Source organism: Artibeus jamaicensis, unplaced genomic scaffold, assembly GCF_021234435.1.
Source record: "Artibeus jamaicensis isolate MK-2021 breed Jamaican fruit bat unplaced genomic scaffold, CSHL_Jam_final contig_851, whole genome shotgun sequence".
In the NCBI taxonomy this organism is placed as follows: Eukaryota; Metazoa; Chordata; class Mammalia; order Chiroptera; family Phyllostomidae; genus Artibeus; species Artibeus jamaicensis.
In genome coordinates, this window is record NW_026521986.1 from 14231826 (window position 1) to 14248834 (window position 17009).

The window sequence follows — 17009 nt, forward strand, 5'->3', positions numbered from 1 at the left end:
TAGCAGCCCTACTAAGTGGCCTTTCCCGTCAGTGCAGGTCATGTCACTTTGGCGTCCCCAGATCCACTGTCAATGTGGACTCAGTTGTGAAACTGAGCCCTGTCACAGGTGACCTCCTCTGGCTGAACAAGTCTGGGGTCAGCCAAGCCTCCTTCCCCTCCTCTGTAACCCAAAGACACAAGACAACTCGGCTTGAGGATAGAGCTCAGTGATTAGGAAGACATTTGGGCGGATTCAGGCAGGCTGTGGAGGTTCCGGGCATGACATTACCGGCCTCCTCTGGCTTTGGCGACCCCTTGAGGGGATTCACACCCTGTCCTGTGCTGGGACTCGTTGGCTGTGCTTTGTTCTGAGGCTGCAGTGTCCCCTTAACCAAGAATAGTGCATGTGCAAGTTCTTGGGGAGCAGTTTCCCTGGACTTGGTCCCTATGGTTCTCCCCCCACCCTGCCTCCTCTCCCAGCCACCACCAATAAGGGACCTGGGCTCTTCCAAGGCCCCACAGGCTGGCCGCATTGGACGGTTTAGCTCTGGAGAGGTTACTGGACCCTTGAGCTTCAGTTTGCTTCGTTGAAAAACTGGGAGGGGACAGAGATAGACAACCTATCTGACCATGTATAGGAAAATTATCTCAACCTGGATCACAGACCTAACGTGAGAGCTAAAACTGCAAAAACCCTTAGAAGAAAATAGCAATAAGTCTTTGTGACTTTGTATTAGATACGACACCAAAAACACGGCAACAAAATAAAAAATAAGTAACTGGACATCATCAAAACTAAAAGCTTTGTGCTTTAAAGGATGCAAAGTAAGCAGATGGCCCACAGAATGAGAGAACATTTCTGCAAATTACAGATCTGAGAAGGCAATTTTATCTATAAAATGTAAAGAATTATTACAACTCAATAACAAAAAAAGCAAATAGCCCAGCTTAAAAATGGGCAACGTATGTGACTGTATGTTTCTCTCAAGAAGTTATGTGGGTGGGTAGCAAGCACAAGAAGAGACACTCAGCAGCAGCAGCAGCAGCAGCAGCTGCCACACATGCGTGAACCCAAACCACATGGAGACACCACTTCACACCCACTCGGGGGGCTGTCATCAAAAAGGCAGAGAATCACAGGCGTCGGTAGGTGGATGGGGCTGGGGAGAAGTGGTAACCTCATGAACTGCTGGCAGGGAGGCAGAATGTCCTGACCGCTTCAGGACACAGCCTGGCAGCTCCTCAGAAGGCTAAACGTAGACCCACATCACAGGACAGGAGTTTCTCTGCGAGCGTGCAGCCCATGGAAAGGAGAACGTGCTCACGCGGAAAACTGTACAGGAATGTTCACAGCAGTATTATTCATAATATCGCAAAAGGGGAGACCACCCCAATGGCCATCAGACGATGAATGGATAGATGATGTATGATGTCCATACAGGAATATTATTTGGCTGTAAAAAGGAGCAAAGCACTAACCCACACTACAACATGCACTGACCCACGCTACAACATGCACACACCTCGAGAATGTGACGTTAAGTGAAAGAAGCCGGTCACAAAGGACCACCTGTTGCAGGACTCCATTGAGGTGAAAGGCCCAGAAGAGGCAAATGCATGGGGACAGAGAGGAAAACCAGGTCCCTGGTGCCGAGGGCTGTGGTGATGGGAGAAGTTGTGGGGTGGTGATAGCTAAGGGGAGTGGGGTGTCTTTTGGAGCAAATATGTTCTAATAATGACTGTGGTAATACAACTTTTTGAATATACTAAAAGCTGTTGAATTGTATACTTGAAGTGGGTGGATTGTTTGGTATGTGGTATCTCAGTAAAGCTATTTTAAAAAACAGGGAAGAATGGTGTCTCTCTCTCAGAGGGGCAGTTGAAAGGGGTGATGCACGGACATCGCCCAGCACCTGTCTGTGCTCCAGAATTAGAGGCTAAAGCCATTAAAGCCCCCTTTCCTGCCAACAGCGGTGCAGAGGTCAGGACCTGGTCGGGGCATTTTTTTCTCTTTTCGACTGCTAGTAGCCATCCAGCAGCAGTGAGAGCTCTTTTGCGGGATTTTGTGTGGGACCCTGGAGGAGTGTGGAGCGATCCTGGCTACCCATGGGAGCGCTCTGGAGAGCAGTTGTGGACATATTGACTTGGAGCCCGGAGATCTTGATTCTGTTGGTCTGGGTGTGGCCGGCAGGTGGTTCAGGCCGGCAGCCATTGGTTGAAAGCCCTGGTTCAGTATCAGCCGGCCCAGGTCTTTGAAGGCGGGAGGATATCTGCGTCCAGGACAGAAAGCTCACTTGAGCAACGCACTTTATGGTTTGCAAACTGCTTTTGTGGACATTATCTCCTTTGATCTGTTCAATTACCCTGCGAGGTGGATGTTATTCATTGTTGGGGAATCAAAGCTCAGAGAGATTAATAACTTGCTGGGGTCATTTTTAAACCATAATTTTATCTATTTGGGTTTTTTGTTTTTTTTTTTCTGAAGAAAGATCCACACACATGCTAATACTTATTAGTTCTCAAATCTAACACCTTGGGGAGCACTGCCAAGGTGACCTCTGGTGCCAGGTTAGTCTATTTTGCGTAGACTTCAGAATAAAGCTTTTCCTGCTACTTTTCTTTAGCTGATGAGCATCCTGAGAGTGCAAGGCAAGGTGACAAGACTTTATTGACAAATACAGTCACTTGCTGCTTAGTGAGTGACGGGAGTACATTCTGAGACTGTGTCATTGGGCCATCTCGTTGCTGTGCGAACGTCACCAAGTGCGTTGCACAAACCTGAATGTTCCAGTCTCCTGCACACCTGACTGTACAGCGTAGCCCATTGCTTCGAGGCTACAAGCCTGTACAGCATGTTTCTGGGCCAAACAACACCAGATTAAATCAAACACCAGAAAAATGAGTCAATCAACACTTGCAGTAAACAAGAGCTGAATGAGGCTGCCCCTATCATGACATGGCATCCTGTTTCACAGCAAACTTTTTTTATGAGTAGAAGGAGTACACACTGAATTAATGATTAAAAGTATAGTAAACACATACACCAGCAACATAGTTGTTTATTACCATTACCGAGTATTCGTACTGTATGTAACTGTGTGCTGTGCTTGTATACAACTGGCTGCACAGTAGGTTTATTTGCACTGGCATCTCCACAAACACCTGAGGGATGTGTGTGCTCGGACCATGTAACGGCTATGACGGCACTGGGTGCTGGGAATTTTTCAGCTCCAATACAGTCTTATGGGACCACTGTTGGAGATGCGGTTCACCATTGACCAAAACATGCAATGCATGACTGTATGTGTGTGTGCCTATATACATGTGTATATCTATACACTCATACACACTGTGGGTAACTACTGATCTGTGTGTGGATGGAAAACATAAGACAGGAATAATTTGGATCATGAGGCTGTCAGAAACCTGTAGCCAACCCCCATAACCTCTGAGTTAATGGTTTTGCATCAACCACAACTCATTGGATTATTCTCGATGGAGGACTATAATAAGCATATAATACAACTGTGAGCCCGTCAAGAAAACACGGCCTTTATTTACTGTGTTGTCATTTGAACAAGAACATCCTACTGCTGAAACCAATCTGAAATTCACTGCTTTACATCAGCATCGCTCAGAGTGGGCTCCTCAGACCAGCAGCACCAGCATCCGGGAGCTTGTTAGAAGTGCCGATTCTTGGGTCTCGCCCTAAACTACTGAAGCAGACCCGAGTGGGTGATGCCCAGAAGTCTGTGATGTAACGAGCCCTCTGGGAGATGCTGACACTCTCTGCCTTTAGATGACCCGGACATCCCAGCTCTGAGTGGCAATGTTGGTGTCTGAGAATGGCCTCAAGGGTCCAAAACCACATTTATCACCAGACCTATCTCATACTTTTTGTGGGGACCCATAGACCATCGGGGATTCAGGAATGTATGTGGTACCTGAATCTTCATAAGGCCAGGTGCTCTGAGCCAGCGAACACTGTGGCACTTCCAAACCAGTTATTTAAGGTCCTGAGGTCCTCCCTGCTGCGAGCATTTACACCTGGAGGCACTTCTGAATTCATTAAGGTGCAAGTTTATCAGTAGGCCGGTCTATTGTTTTAGAAGGGAGACTTGGACAAACCGTTATGATGCCAAAGGGGCCCCCATTTGCTGTATCTGACCAGGAGTTCTCAGTGGCTCTGGTCTAAGACTGCAGTAGGGGGAGCTTTCTGCTCTGTGCCTCACCGGCCACCCCCACATCTGCCTGGTGCTCTGCAGCACCTTCCCCCATCTCTGTGCTTCATTTGCATCCATTTCATTACATACATCACTCGTGGAGAAATCATTCTTCCTGCGTCCAAGCCAGGTGTCCCTAGTAGAGAACTCACCTGGCCACGTCGCCTGGGTGGGATTTTTTTATTAGTTCAGGGCCCACAAAGTCGAGGGCACCATTCTGCTCAGCAGCTTGTCTATTATCTGTGCCTTGTGCCTGAAAGAAATTGGCTGAAATCCATGTTTTAACTCCACAGCCTGCATGCAGATTAAATGGACCTGTGCTGGTGGAGAATACTTAAGCCAAGGACCTTGCTTTTCACCTTCATGATGAAAGACAAATGACTTCCGAGGCTTTAATAGGATGGTGGGGCTTGAAGTATCTTCTACTTCGGCCAGCTCGGGACTTTCAGCTCGTTCCTGTTCATAGATATTCTCTGCGACAACTGCATTTTCATTGAATAATGGAGAGTCATTTTGCAGGAGCTCTTGTCTCTGCTTTGGGGGGTTTCCCCCACCAGTGTAATCAAGGCACATTACCCTGCCCATTTGCATTATTGTTAAAGACTTGGTCTGGAGTGCATTATTAACTCTTTTTGGGAGTAGACGGATTTCCCCCAGAAACCACGTGTAGTCTGCTTTGCACTGGCCTCTGGGAAGTGGGGGAGCCTTGTCAAGGCCACAATTTCTCCCCGTTTCTTGTCTTTTGAAGCGATTGTCAAGTGGGCAAGAAACCTGATTGATTGCCTCATGGGAAACCAAACCTCAACTAAACCCCAAGTATGAAATGGGCCTGAAATAGACGCGTTTCAACAAAAAAGAGCTGTCGTTCTTCAAATAGCTCTTCGGCCGCGAATGAACTTCCAGCAAATGACAGTCCCTTTTCTCCTCAGTGTCAGGTCTTCTGCCTGTGCCCAGGTGGTTTTCCCACGTCTCCTGGCCTCGGCCTCACTCGTGTAGTAACAGGTTTGCTCTGTCCTTAGCGGGACCACCCGCAACTGGGTGTCGCCCTGCCCAGCCGGCTTTTCAGGCTTCGTCCCACCGTGTGTCTGTTCTCAGCAATGGATACGAGCTGTCCTCCAGTGCTTTTTGAGGGAACGGCCTCCCCTATTCTGTTTCTATAAACTGGCCTCCTTGGCCTATTGTTTTATAGGCTCCTTCCACCCCGGAGAAGGTTTTTACTTGGGGGCGCTGGGGAGCCGTGGGGGCTGGGAGGGCCAAGCTCAGCGCTTCATCCTGTGGAGACGTGAGCACGCAGAGAAGTGTTTTGGACGGATCCCCCTGTGGGTTGTGCTGCCCAGCAGCGATAGAAGAGGCAGGCGTTCAGACCGTAAAGGAGGCCTCTCCTTTCCCTGCCTCTCTCCAGAAAGCAGCGTGTTCTGGTTGGTACTGTCACTGTCTGACTTAGGGACCCTGGCAGGCTCACTCCCTTTCCCTGACCTCGAGCCCCCTGGCCTGCGGGTGCAGCAGGCAGTGGGGGGTCTCTGGGTCTTCTCAGTTCTAGAACCTCTGGGTAGAGCTTAGTTCTCAGCCCTGCTGCTTCCCACCGTTTCCTGCAGGTGCCAACTGTGCTGAGCAATTGCTCACCCACCTGCACCCCCAGCCTGGGGAGCTGAGGGACTCGGCTTGGCAGGTGGAGCCCTCGCCACTGCCAGCTCTCATTCAGAGCCTTCACCTGGTGGTTGGCTGGGCTGGGCTGATGCTTTGAGTGAGCATGGCGTCCAGTGTGGGGGTTTGTAGGTGAATATGTTTGGTTAGAACCTGGCACTGGGGGCCGTTGGAGTAAAGTGGAAAGGGCACCAGACCGGGAGGCAGCAGTCTTGGGTTCTGTCCAGGTCACTAGTTCTGTGGATCAGGCCTCCCTTTAGCAAACATTTATTGAGATTTACTGATGGCCACAAACTCAGCAACGTTCTGGGCACACAGAAATAACAAGACATAGACTTTGCCCTCATGGGAATCCCAGTCTAGTGGGGGAGGCAGGAACTGAGTGTAGAACACATCACAGTCGGGACCAGGATAAGCTCAGAGTTCTGTGGGAGCCCAGAGCAGAGGGACCCCTCCCCAGCCTGGAGGGGATGAGCATCAAGGAGGACTTCCTGTAGGTGGTGATGCTTGAGCTGAATGTATAGGCTTAGAATAAGTCACGGGGACAGCAGGGCAAAGGCGTGAGTAAGGAAGCATAGGGTACATATAGAGAGGCTGAGTATTGCAGAGATACGGAGTATAGGGTAGGGACAGACAGGAGGTGAGGCCACAGTGGGCAGGGTCAAGTCACCAGGATCCTCGCTGGACACATTAAGGAGCTTGGGCCTGAGGGTAATCACCCCCACCCCAGCTACCCACCCCTGCCCCCCTCTAAGGGCCAATAGTGGGATCAGATTTGCATTTTAGAAAGATCCCTCTGGTGCCTGGGGTGGAGGAGGTCTCCTAGGAGGCGTTCCAGGAGAGAGAGAAGGCCTGAAGAGCAGCGCTGGGGGGTCGAGAGTGGGGAGCAAATCTGAGGGAGATTTAGGGTGTAGCACTGGGTGGCTCACATGGTTGGAGTTGGAAATGGTGCGTGGTAGGCCTGGAGTTTCTAACCCCAGTGAATGGGGCGGAGAACAGAGACAAAGTCACCAACGGAGGACACAGACTGAGGGGCTGAGGGACAGCTGGCTGAACGTCCAGCTAGCTGGCAGGCGGGCGTTTGGTCTGAAAGTAAAACCACGCTGGCACTGGTGTGCCGGCGGCAGTGGAACTGCATGGGAACGGTGGCCCACAGGGGGCACGTGAGGAAAGCAGTGAGACCTCGGCCTGCGAGGGACGGGAAGGGGGGGTCCCAGGCAAGAGACAGAGAAGCAGGAGAATCCCAGATAGAGGGAGTCAGGTGGAGCCAGGAGGCCCAGGGCCTCTGACCAGCGGTGTTCCTTGGTCTCTGTCTTGAGGACTCAGGTCCTGCCCTCAAGCGTGTGAGCCTTGGAGCTGTGCCCTTCCTTCCCTGGGCCTGAGTTTACTCATCTGTAAAACCTGGGGATTTGCCTGGGAGCTTGCTAAGAGCCCCTTTCTTGTTCCCCTCAGCCAAGCCAGTACTGCCTCTGAAGACTGAATGAATGAAACCCCAGGGACGGCAGGGCTGGGTGGGGCTTCAGGGAGGTTTCCTTCCAGCCCACGGATTGGAAGGAAGCAGGTGCAGTGGAGCGGAGTCCCTGTCTGCTCCCAGCTGGGGGACAGGGCAGACGTCCCACCTTGTCCCCTCACCTGTAAAATAGGGCCCTGCTACCCGCCTTGCAGAAGGTTGGAAGGGTAGTGGGGAGTGGGAGCCACTGTGTTTGTTGACGATGAGCCAGGACGAGAGGGATGAAGTGGAGCAGGGCCTTGGCGTGTGGCGTGTGGCGTGTGGCGTCGTGGTGGCTAGAACCCGGTGCCTGATGACCGTCCCCCCTGGGGTCGTTTGTCAGGGATCGTAAATTAGCAGCCCACAGCCGGTGCGGCCCACAAGTGTGTTTTGTTTGGCTCACTCAGTGTTCTTTTCAAAATGGAATTCGTTGCCAACATTCAAAATTGGGAGATTTTACTTAAAAATCTACATTTTCAGCTAGTCTTGAAAATTTGGAAGGTTTGGCAACAGTGAGCCTGCACTACCCCGGGGCCAGTAGGGGTGTCCCCCGGGGCCACGGCCTGTCTTGTCCTCCTCCTTCCCTAATGGTTATTTACTTGCCCCCGTGAGGTGACGTGAGTTTACAACCGCTGTCTTAGGCTGACCATTCGTCTTGAGTTTTCTCTTATGGCCCTGTCCACTGTTCACAGAAACTGTCCAGTATTTCACAGCTAAGGTCCAGACCTTGGCCTTTGGAGGGGAAGGACCTGGCTAGAAAAGAGTAGAGGGCGGAGTTTCCAACAGCTTAGCCCCAGGGCAGATGCTGGCTGGGAGGGCCTGACCCCTGGGCATTGCGGCGAGTCAACAAGAGTCAGCAAGAGTGCTGGACCAGGCCCTGGGGTTTCCTCCACCCTCCCTCCCCGGGTGAGTAGAGGCAGAGGGATTCAGGGACACTGGCTCGATAGCCGGCCCAGTAAGCTCTCGTCTCTGGCCTGCCTACATTTTTTTTGTTGGTGTGGAGGGGGGGAGGGATGGCTCAGAGCAGCCTGTTTATATGGGGGAATGTCTGGTATGTTTGGTATTTGGGTGTTTACTTCCCAGGGTGCTCATGGGTCCCTGGTGTTGAAATGTCTCCTTCATGTAGTGGGGAGGGACCCTGTGGGCCAGGCCAGGGCCGGGTTTGGAGGCCATGAGCTGTTCCTCCAGGTCTGCTCTCTCACAGCTCACATGCCCTGAAGCACCCCCACCTGCTCTCCCTCGCTCGGGTCTCCTTTTATGTCACATTCCACCCATGGGTGCTGAAGGCTGGGCGTACCCGAGGCAGCACTATCCCTGCTGTCCTGCCTCGGCTGAGACGACAGGCAGGGACGCTGGCATTTTGCTGGGTCCTTCCTGTGTCCCAGCTCTGGGCTGGGACTTAGTCCCCATTACAAACCCGTGCAGCAGGGCTCGGTGCCTGCCTCAGACAGGTGAGGAAAGGAGGCTCGGAGGGGCCGAGTGACCTGCCCGGGAGCACTCAGCCAGTCCCCAGCAGAGCTGCGGGGGGACCCAGGCGGCCTCTTAGACCCTGAAGCCTATGCTGCCAGCCCGACAACTGTGTCTCCGATGAGCCTGGTCTCTGCCCACGCTGCAGTTTCAGTGCGAGAAAAGCCTTCCTTCCACACCTTCATGGCTCTGGTCAGTGCTGGGGATTTGATTCCCACCCGTGTCTCTACCCCACCCCAGCAATTTCTGCTCGTCCCCTGCCTTACCGCTCTCTTCTCTATTGCTTCGTCCGCTTGACAGTTTCTGTATTTTCAGTGCCTCGGGTTAAACAGTATCATTGCTTTTTCTCATCTTACCTGCATGTGGGTCCCACAAGATACATTTTTGGAAAGGCTATAAAATGTCAGAATTCACAATCACAACTGGGCAACTGTCACCATCGTATGAAAGCCAAACGGTCTGCAGACCAGGCCTGAGGAACTGGGCGGCTGGCGAGGGTCAGGCAGGGGCCAAGGGCTTGAGTGGGGCCCCTTCTTGAAGCCACCCAGCTTTAATGCTACACATTCAGTGTGACTTGTGCAGCAAATCGTTTTTTATTTTCAACAACCCAGAGAGGGAAAAACAATGGTCATCGCCCTCAGGGTTCAGTCCTGAGGCCAGGATGGAACTGAAAGGGTGGGGGGTGGCTGTTACCACGTGTGGGGGCCTGCACAGCCCACCTGCTTTTGGAGGAGCCTCGGGCTGGCCCTGACCTGCCAGGCAGCCCCGATAGCCTCAGCTTCCTTCCCAGTGAAAGTGGCAGGGTGAGACCGTCCTGGCTGCTTGACCGAGGCCGTTTAACCCTCTGCGCTCCCAATCCAGGGTATCTGATCCCTGCTGAGGGCACCTGCCTCCGCGTGCTCCAGGGCCCTTCTGCGCCCAGGCTCTGCCACTTTCCTAACTGTTCTAGGATCCTGGCTGGCAGCGATTCTCCCCTGGACCCCTGAGGACCACCGTCTACACTTCCATTTTCACCCGGCGTCATGTGACTTCACAAGGGTGGGACCTGGTGTCCTGGGCGTCTTTCAGTGACAAGGGGCAGAAACCTTCTCAAACTCCCCCCAGGCCAGAGAAGGTTTCAGCACAGACTCAAGGGCATGTGTGGTCAAGGCCCCCAAGGACAGGAAGTGTAGTCAGGCCTCCCCAGGGGCGGAGATGGGAGGACAGGGTCAAGATAGCTTCCTTCTCTGTGTGTGCTTTCTGTCCGTCCACTCTGCCTGTTTGTACTGCTGGCCTGTGTTCTTGTGTGTCTCTGGGGTCTGCCTCTCTTTCCCTTTCTCTTTGTCTCTTTGTTCTCCCTTTCCTTTCTCTCTCCGTCTTGACCTTGCTCAGTCTGTAGCTTGTGTGAGGCAAGTTAAGATACCCAGGGCCCGGCATTTAAGGAGGCACTCACTCCTGGGGGCTGACCCTGCCCTTGCGTGAGCCCCATAGTGAGCGCCTCCTTAAATGTGTCTCCTTCAGTACCTGTCTTGCCTCCCCCTGGTTCAGGCGCTGTTTTTCTCTCTGTCACCCAGTCCCTCTCTTTGCCTCTGTGACTCCCTCCTATACCTCAGTGATATTGCCTGTCTTGTCACACAGTCTGTGGTCTCTACTTGTCTCCAGCAGCCTGATCTTTCTGCTCCTCTGGCCACATAGCTGAAGTTGGTTGCTCCCCAGCCCAGCTGTCCAATTTTCAATTTCCAGGAGGTAAATACATATCAGCCATTCACACTTTGCCCAGTCGGCTGTGGCCAGGGACTGGGGTCCCCTAGCCCTCAGCAGGGGCTTGAGAACAGGCTCCCAGGGGCAGGGCAGCTCAGCAGGAGGGCTCTCTTGGCATGGGTCCCCAAGTCCCTTCAACATGAAGCATGGCCCGGGGCACCCCTCACTGCCAGAATGCAGACCACTCTGCCCCGGGCCTTTCCGGGGATTTGGGAAAGACAGAGCCAGCAGTGAGTCTGAGAACAGGAGAGGATACGCTCCCATCCACCCCTGACCCCATCTTTTGGTTCTTTAAATACACTGGGTGTCAAGTTGCATCCTCCTCAAACACCCTGGCTCTTCCAGCTGTATCTGCAGGGAAAAAATGCCACCTCCCATTTTGGAATTTCATTTTTAGATGTCTGAAAACAGCCTGCACTGGCTTGGACCCCCCTGTGGCCAAATGCTTTCACCCAAGGAGCTCAAGGAGGCAGGACACAGCCTGCGTCTGGGGGTGAAAGATGGCTGGGAGGAGGCTTGAGGGTGGGGGGGGCCTCCATATGGTCCCAGCTGGGGGCTGTGTATCCTGCAGGCCCAGGCCAGAGCTAGCCCGTGGGGATGGAGGAGGCTGGTGGGTGCTGCCCCACCCCACATTTCTGGTGGGTCCTCAGCAGCTGTTTGTTCTGCGTCTTTAAGATGGTTCTTAAATTGCAGCAGGAGCGTTTGGGGGGTGGGGAGCCAGCGCTGTGTGGTGATGAGGCTTTCGGGACCTTTCTCGCCTTCCTGGGAAATGTCATTCAAGGTGGGCATGGATGCAGGGAAGGCTGGGAGTGGGCTTGGGAACTGGTGGCGGCTGTGGAACTGGAGGCTTTAGACTTCGGTGCACAGCCTGGATACTCTCAGGGCCTGCAGAGGGTTTGTGCAGACCTGCCGCCGCCATCAGGGGTCCGTGCCCCGAATCTGGGCTCTGCCTCCGGCCAGTGTGCTTCTGGGAAGACAGGACCCCGTCCCCAAGCTTTGCTGGCCTCCTGCAGATAGAAGAGGCCATTCCAGCAGAGAAGTCTCCTTCTGAGCCCTGGGGGAAAGGCTACGCAGATACAAAAATAGGCAATAAATCATTTTTATAATTGTAGAATCCAAGCCTGCCCCATCTTTCTCCAGAATCCCCTTTGCGCTCATTCATTTGACTCACATTCGCCGAGCTCTTGCTAAGTGCCAGGTGCCAGGGATGCTCAGGTCCCCGGCAGGGAAGGCAGGCACCCGCATCAACAGAGACAAGCGTGGGATGTGACAGAGACTCCCCAGTGGGGTGCACACAGTGCTGCAGCAGCACAGAAAAAGCCGTTAGTTCTCCCCTGGGGTCCACAGAGCCTTCCCAGAGGAGGCGACGTTTGCTCTTGAAGGTTGAGTATGAGTCCTCCAAGTGGGAAAGAAATGTCCTCTCAGGAGGGCCTGGCTGCCTTGGAGAAGGGTGAGATGTTTGGAGCAGAGCGTGGTGGCAGGAGGGGGTTGATGTGGCTGGAGGAGTGGGTGGAGCAGCCCTCTTTCTGGGCATCGGACAGGCCCGGTTGATCTCTGAAACCTCCAGCGTTGAGCAGAGCCTCTTTGCTTCTGCTGCTAGAGCAGCTTCTGAGCGCCCCCAGCTTTAGGGAGGATAAGGCCCTGCATGGGAGTGCAGGGTCTTGGAGGCAGGGGTTGTGTCTCTTAAGAAGCAGCAGCTCTGCCAGAACCCAGGGCGCTTGGGGGAAGGGCTGGAGGCCCAAGAGCCCGGGTGCTCAGGTTGCACACATCACCTTAGCAGTTTGTGGGCAAACCCTCTTGGCTGAGGGGAGATTGCGTTGCCTGCCACTTCCTCCAGTTCCTTCCCTCTGCCTGTCGTCACGGTTACCTCGGCTTTGTTGGGGGTGAGGTTGAGGTTGGGCGGAATCGATTTTGTCCAGGTTTCTATTTTCCCAGATGCGGGTCAGCCAGAGGAGCTGTCACTTCTGGTTCTGTTTCAAAGGAGGCTGAGGGGCTGGGAGGTGCTTGGGTGGGGTGGTGCTGGCCAGGCATCTCTCCCGGCAGCCTCCCGGGCAGGGTGGGAGTGGTCGGGGAGAAGTTCGGCGGTGGTGGAGAAGGAGAAGGGGCTGCCTAGCCAGGGCCTGTGACGATGGCCATGGGTGCTGGTCTCTGGCCCAGGCCCTGGGCCCTGACCTCCTAGAGCATGCTGGGAGTGTGTGGAGAGAGGCTGTTTATTTTCCTGGCCCGAAGCCGTTTCGGAGGAGACCTCGTTCCAGGCCTCAGGCTGCCAGAATCACCCCCACTGGCGTGAGAAGTGAGAGAGTTGGCAAGTGCAGGGCAATCCATGACTTCCAGTGGCCTCTCACTCTAGCCTGTCCCCAGCCCAGCTCGTCATGTGTGTCCTCCAGAGTCTCCTGTAGGTGACAGACCACAAGAGGCATCATGTCAGCATGATGACCCTGATGGGCTGGAGCTGATGGGCCGCTGGTCAAGAGCAGGAAGGTCAAAGTCATAGCAATCCAAGCTGGAATGCTGACTCTGCCATTTCCTAGGTAAATGGCCTTGGATGTACTGAACTGTTGGGCCTCAGTATCATCATCTGTCAAATGGAACAGCGATAGTACCTTTCTCATCAAACTTTGCTTGTAAGGATACATGACCTGTGTTTAAAGCATTTAGCAAAGTAGACAGCTAACAGTAGCGCTTGCTATTATGATTGAAATAATAATAACAACGGCCACTTTGATTGACAGCCAGTGTTGGTGGACAGTGAGTTTCCTCCTTCCCATGTCATGGGCCCTCTTTCGTGCGTGGTGCGTGTCCTAAAGTGTCTTGGGGAGGAGTCAGCCAGAGACTCAGGAAGCCCCTCTGCCTGTGTCCCCAGCAGGGCACTTTAGGGAGCCCCTGGGATCCCAGGATACAGGTGGGCCTCCCGGGGGAAGGACCTGCCGGGAAGAGGATTAAAGGTGCTGAGGAGGCCGGGAGACTGTTTGGCTGACAGGAGGGTAGATTCAAGCAAGTGGAAGGACAAAGAGGGAGGGAGAAAATACCTCGGGGAGGAAAAGTGGGTGGGGCGGGATGCAGAAGCTGCGCCCATGCCCAAGGCAGTTTTAAAGGATGTGCCTGAGAACCGCTGGCCTGGAAAATAGTGACCAGAGGGCTTGGGCTGGGCAGGAGAACAGCCTGTCACTGTTGGGTCACACCTCTGTGTGAGTAGACGCCCAGGTTTGGCCTCCCGAACTCTGGCGGAACCCGGGCAGCTGTGCCCTCCTGGGGCCCTGACGACCCCACCCAGGGGTGCCCACCTGCTCCGAGAGGATCCTCAGGCTGGATGGGAGGCGTCTCCATTTCACCAGCTGAGAGGCCAGTGAGCCGGCACAGAGACAGCTTGCTCACTTACCGAGACGTGGGTCAGCAGGGCCCTGGTCCATCTGTCTGTCTGTGTGTCAGGAGAGAAGCTGTATTGCAGGCCTGCCTCAGCGTCTAATCAGTGGCTCTCTGCCCTCACAGCTAGATGAGGAAGAGGAGCGGAGGAAAAGGCGCCGGGAAAAGAACAAGGTTGCGGCAGCTCGTTGCAGGAACAAGAAGAAGGAGCGGACGGAGTTTCTGCAGCGGGTGAGCAGGGCAGCGGGGCAGCTGGCCAGGGCGGGAGTGGGCTTACGCTAAAAGACCTCGTCAAAGCTGTGGGGTCAGTGTGTACCTGGGCATCTGCCCCAGCAGCCTCGGCCCCTCTGCTCTTCCCTGACTCCTTCTAATGCCCCACCCGGAGCCAACATAGCCCCGGCCCATCCCAGTTCCTGGAGATCTGTGGGAGGAGCCGACCTCCCTCCACTGAAGTTAGACCCTCGGTGCTGATTGACCCAGAGATCCCAGGACTGATGCTACCCATTCTGGTACCCCGTTGGCCGCCAAAGTTGTCTAGGGCGGGTGCTGATGAAGGAGGTGATACCGCCATGCATGTGGGCAGTGGACGAAGCACCCGGGCAGAGAGCAGCTCTGCCCTTCGCTGCAGGAGGCTCTTCCAGCTCTGCCTCCCAGCTGGCTGGCCTCTTTGCTCCTGCCCCCCAGGGACCAGAGGTCAGCTCTGGTGCAAAGGCCAGCGGAGGGTTGCCTTGCCTCGCGGCCCTCCGAGCAGGTCCCCGCCCTTTCATGGGGAATGTACCAAGCCGGTGTCTGTAGTTTCTCTGCCGAGTCCCCTCTCTTAGGCCTTCCCTGATTCTCAAACATGGTCTCCAGCCTCCCCACCCCCAATCTTCATTTCTAAATAGTAACGGTAACAATGTATCATAATAACATCACGAGTCAGGCTCTGTCCTGCAGTATGCAACGATTAACGATAGTTGGTAACATTTGTAAAGTTGGGCACTGTGCTAATTGCTGTGTGTTTGGGTCTCATTGGTCTAAGAACTAAACTAGGTACATGCCTTTGTGACCCTCCTTCTACAGTGCAGGGAACTAAGGCATGGCAAGGTTAAATAACTTGCCCTGGTCCCTGGGCAACTCAGTGGTAGAACTGAGATTCCCGCCTGGGGGTAACGCAAGGCATGTATTCTTAACACTCGTCTGTTCTGGCTCTAAGTCATTCATTCATTCGTTTGTTTGTTTATTTTTTTACTCATTCATTGAGTTGTTGCCAAGTATTCTTAAGCATGTCCTAGGTGCCCAGCCCTGTGCTAGCTACACTAAGGGGCCTGTGTGTAGGAGTGGACGTGGGTCCTCCTACGGGAGCTGGAGAGACAGAGCCGGGTTGGTCTTGCTTTTCTCTGATCCTGGGGAATCTATGGGTCTCTCGTCAGGTTTGCAACAAGCAGAGAGCAAACCCGAGGTCGTGGTGTAATCAGCATGGGGCCTGTGGGTACATCTGGGCTGTGAGCACCCAGGCCAGGTTAGGCTCCTAGATCTCGGAGCCCCCCTTGGAAGAGATGGTGGACCAACATTGGGCTGGATGTTTCCAAGCGGTTCCTAAGACACTGGTCTTACTTGGGCCTTTAAGAGGGATGGAGTATCGCATGCTCATTTCCAGCCCTGGGTGTCTGCAGAGCTGGACAGGCACAGCACAGAGCAGAGAAGTCTCGCATCCGATTCCTGCCTTCAAGGGCTGGTCAGCCAGTGAGCAGGCGGGGCTCGCCAAGTGAATGTAAACAAGTAACACACCCATGCAGTAAACAGTCAGTGCCAAATGAGCGTTGCTACCTGCTCTTCACATTCCAGCGGTACTTGCTGAGCACCTACTGTGCGCCAGGCATCACATGTGTCTTATTTAGTCTTATAACATTCCAGGGAAATAAATATTGATTATCCCCATTTTAGGCATGGACCTGTAGCTCAGAGAGGTCAAGTTATTTGGCTGAGGTCACACTGCTGGCAGGTGGTAGGGCCGGGATTCGTTTATTTGTTTGCCGATCCAGCTGGCCACCCAGTATGTGTTGAGGGGGTGCCCGCTGCACAGAGGACAAGCAAGCGATGTCTGCGGGGGTCAGCAGGCCGGAAACGAGGAATAGACGTGTGCTGAGCCTGGGGTTGGGCAAGCCCTGCGAGCTGGGAGAACACACAGAGGGCCCTGTCCGGGTCTAGGCTGAGGAAGGACTGCCTGTTGAGACGTAGGAGAGGAGTAGGAGTCAGCTGAGATGAAAGACAGGGAGGGAGGGTGTGACCAGGAGGAGCACAAGCAAAGGCAAGAGGCGTTTAAGAACCTTGTCAAGGAATTGGAAAGAGAGGCTGGAGTTGGGGGCACAGGCTGGGGAAGAGGAGGCAGGCCTGCCCGGAGCTGCGCCGTGTCAGGTTGTAGGGGGCGGTCCCAGGGTGTGCCTGCGGCCCTGGCCTGGTACTGACGCCACCTTCCTCCACTCTCACAACTGTCCGGGTTCAGATGGTGAATGCTGGTCACTCGGAGCCATAGGAGGGTTTCGGAAGGAGAGAGAGACACACCTTAGCAAGATCCCTTCGCTGTAGCGCAGGGCCCGGATTGGGGCAGCCGAGAATAATCGGGCCATACCTTGTGTGGCTATGGTATTGCCCCGGTGAGGGCAGAGGGCAGCTGCGAGCACGGGAAGTACAGCCTCTGGGTCTCGGAGGGAGGCCTGCACAGGTCCGAGTGGGCCTCAGCCCTGTCCTTCCCTTTCACCCCACGCCCCCCACCTCCCGCCCTTACATCGTCCTGGGAGCAGTGACTGGGGGTGAGGTTCAGGCAGGAACACAGAGGGCTGTGTTGACAGTGTCCACAGACCCAGGGAGTTCTCTTGAGATTCGCTCTTAGCAGGTAAGGTATTTTCAAGGCCAGAGGTGCAAAGGGATGTGTGTGCACAGGTGTGTGTTTTGTGTGTACATGTATACACACTTGCATACACACATGTATGTAAAAATCACTTTTCCATCCTCGACCCCTGGACACCCACATCCACCCTGGGAGAGTCCTGTGTCCTCCCAGGGCTCTGTCCCCTGTACCAGCCCAGGCCCCGAAGGCGGCAGGTGGCAGGCCTTCAGGTG

At 54.2% G+C, this 17009-nt stretch overlaps 1 protein-coding gene across 3 annotated transcripts in view; it reads left to right on the forward strand.

The window, feature by feature from the left end:
- Positions 1 to 17009, forward strand: part of JDP2 (Jun dimerization protein 2) — a 37605-nt gene that overhangs the window by 15734 nt on the left and 4862 nt on the right. For all 3 annotated transcript variants that reach the window (XM_037145207.2, XM_037145208.2, XM_037145209.2), the window contains one exon: positions 14034 to 14138. In XM_037145207.2, coding sequence (XP_037001102.1) covers positions 14034 to 14138 — 105 coding nt within the window. The remainder of the gene's footprint in view (positions 1 to 14033; positions 14139 to 17009) is intronic.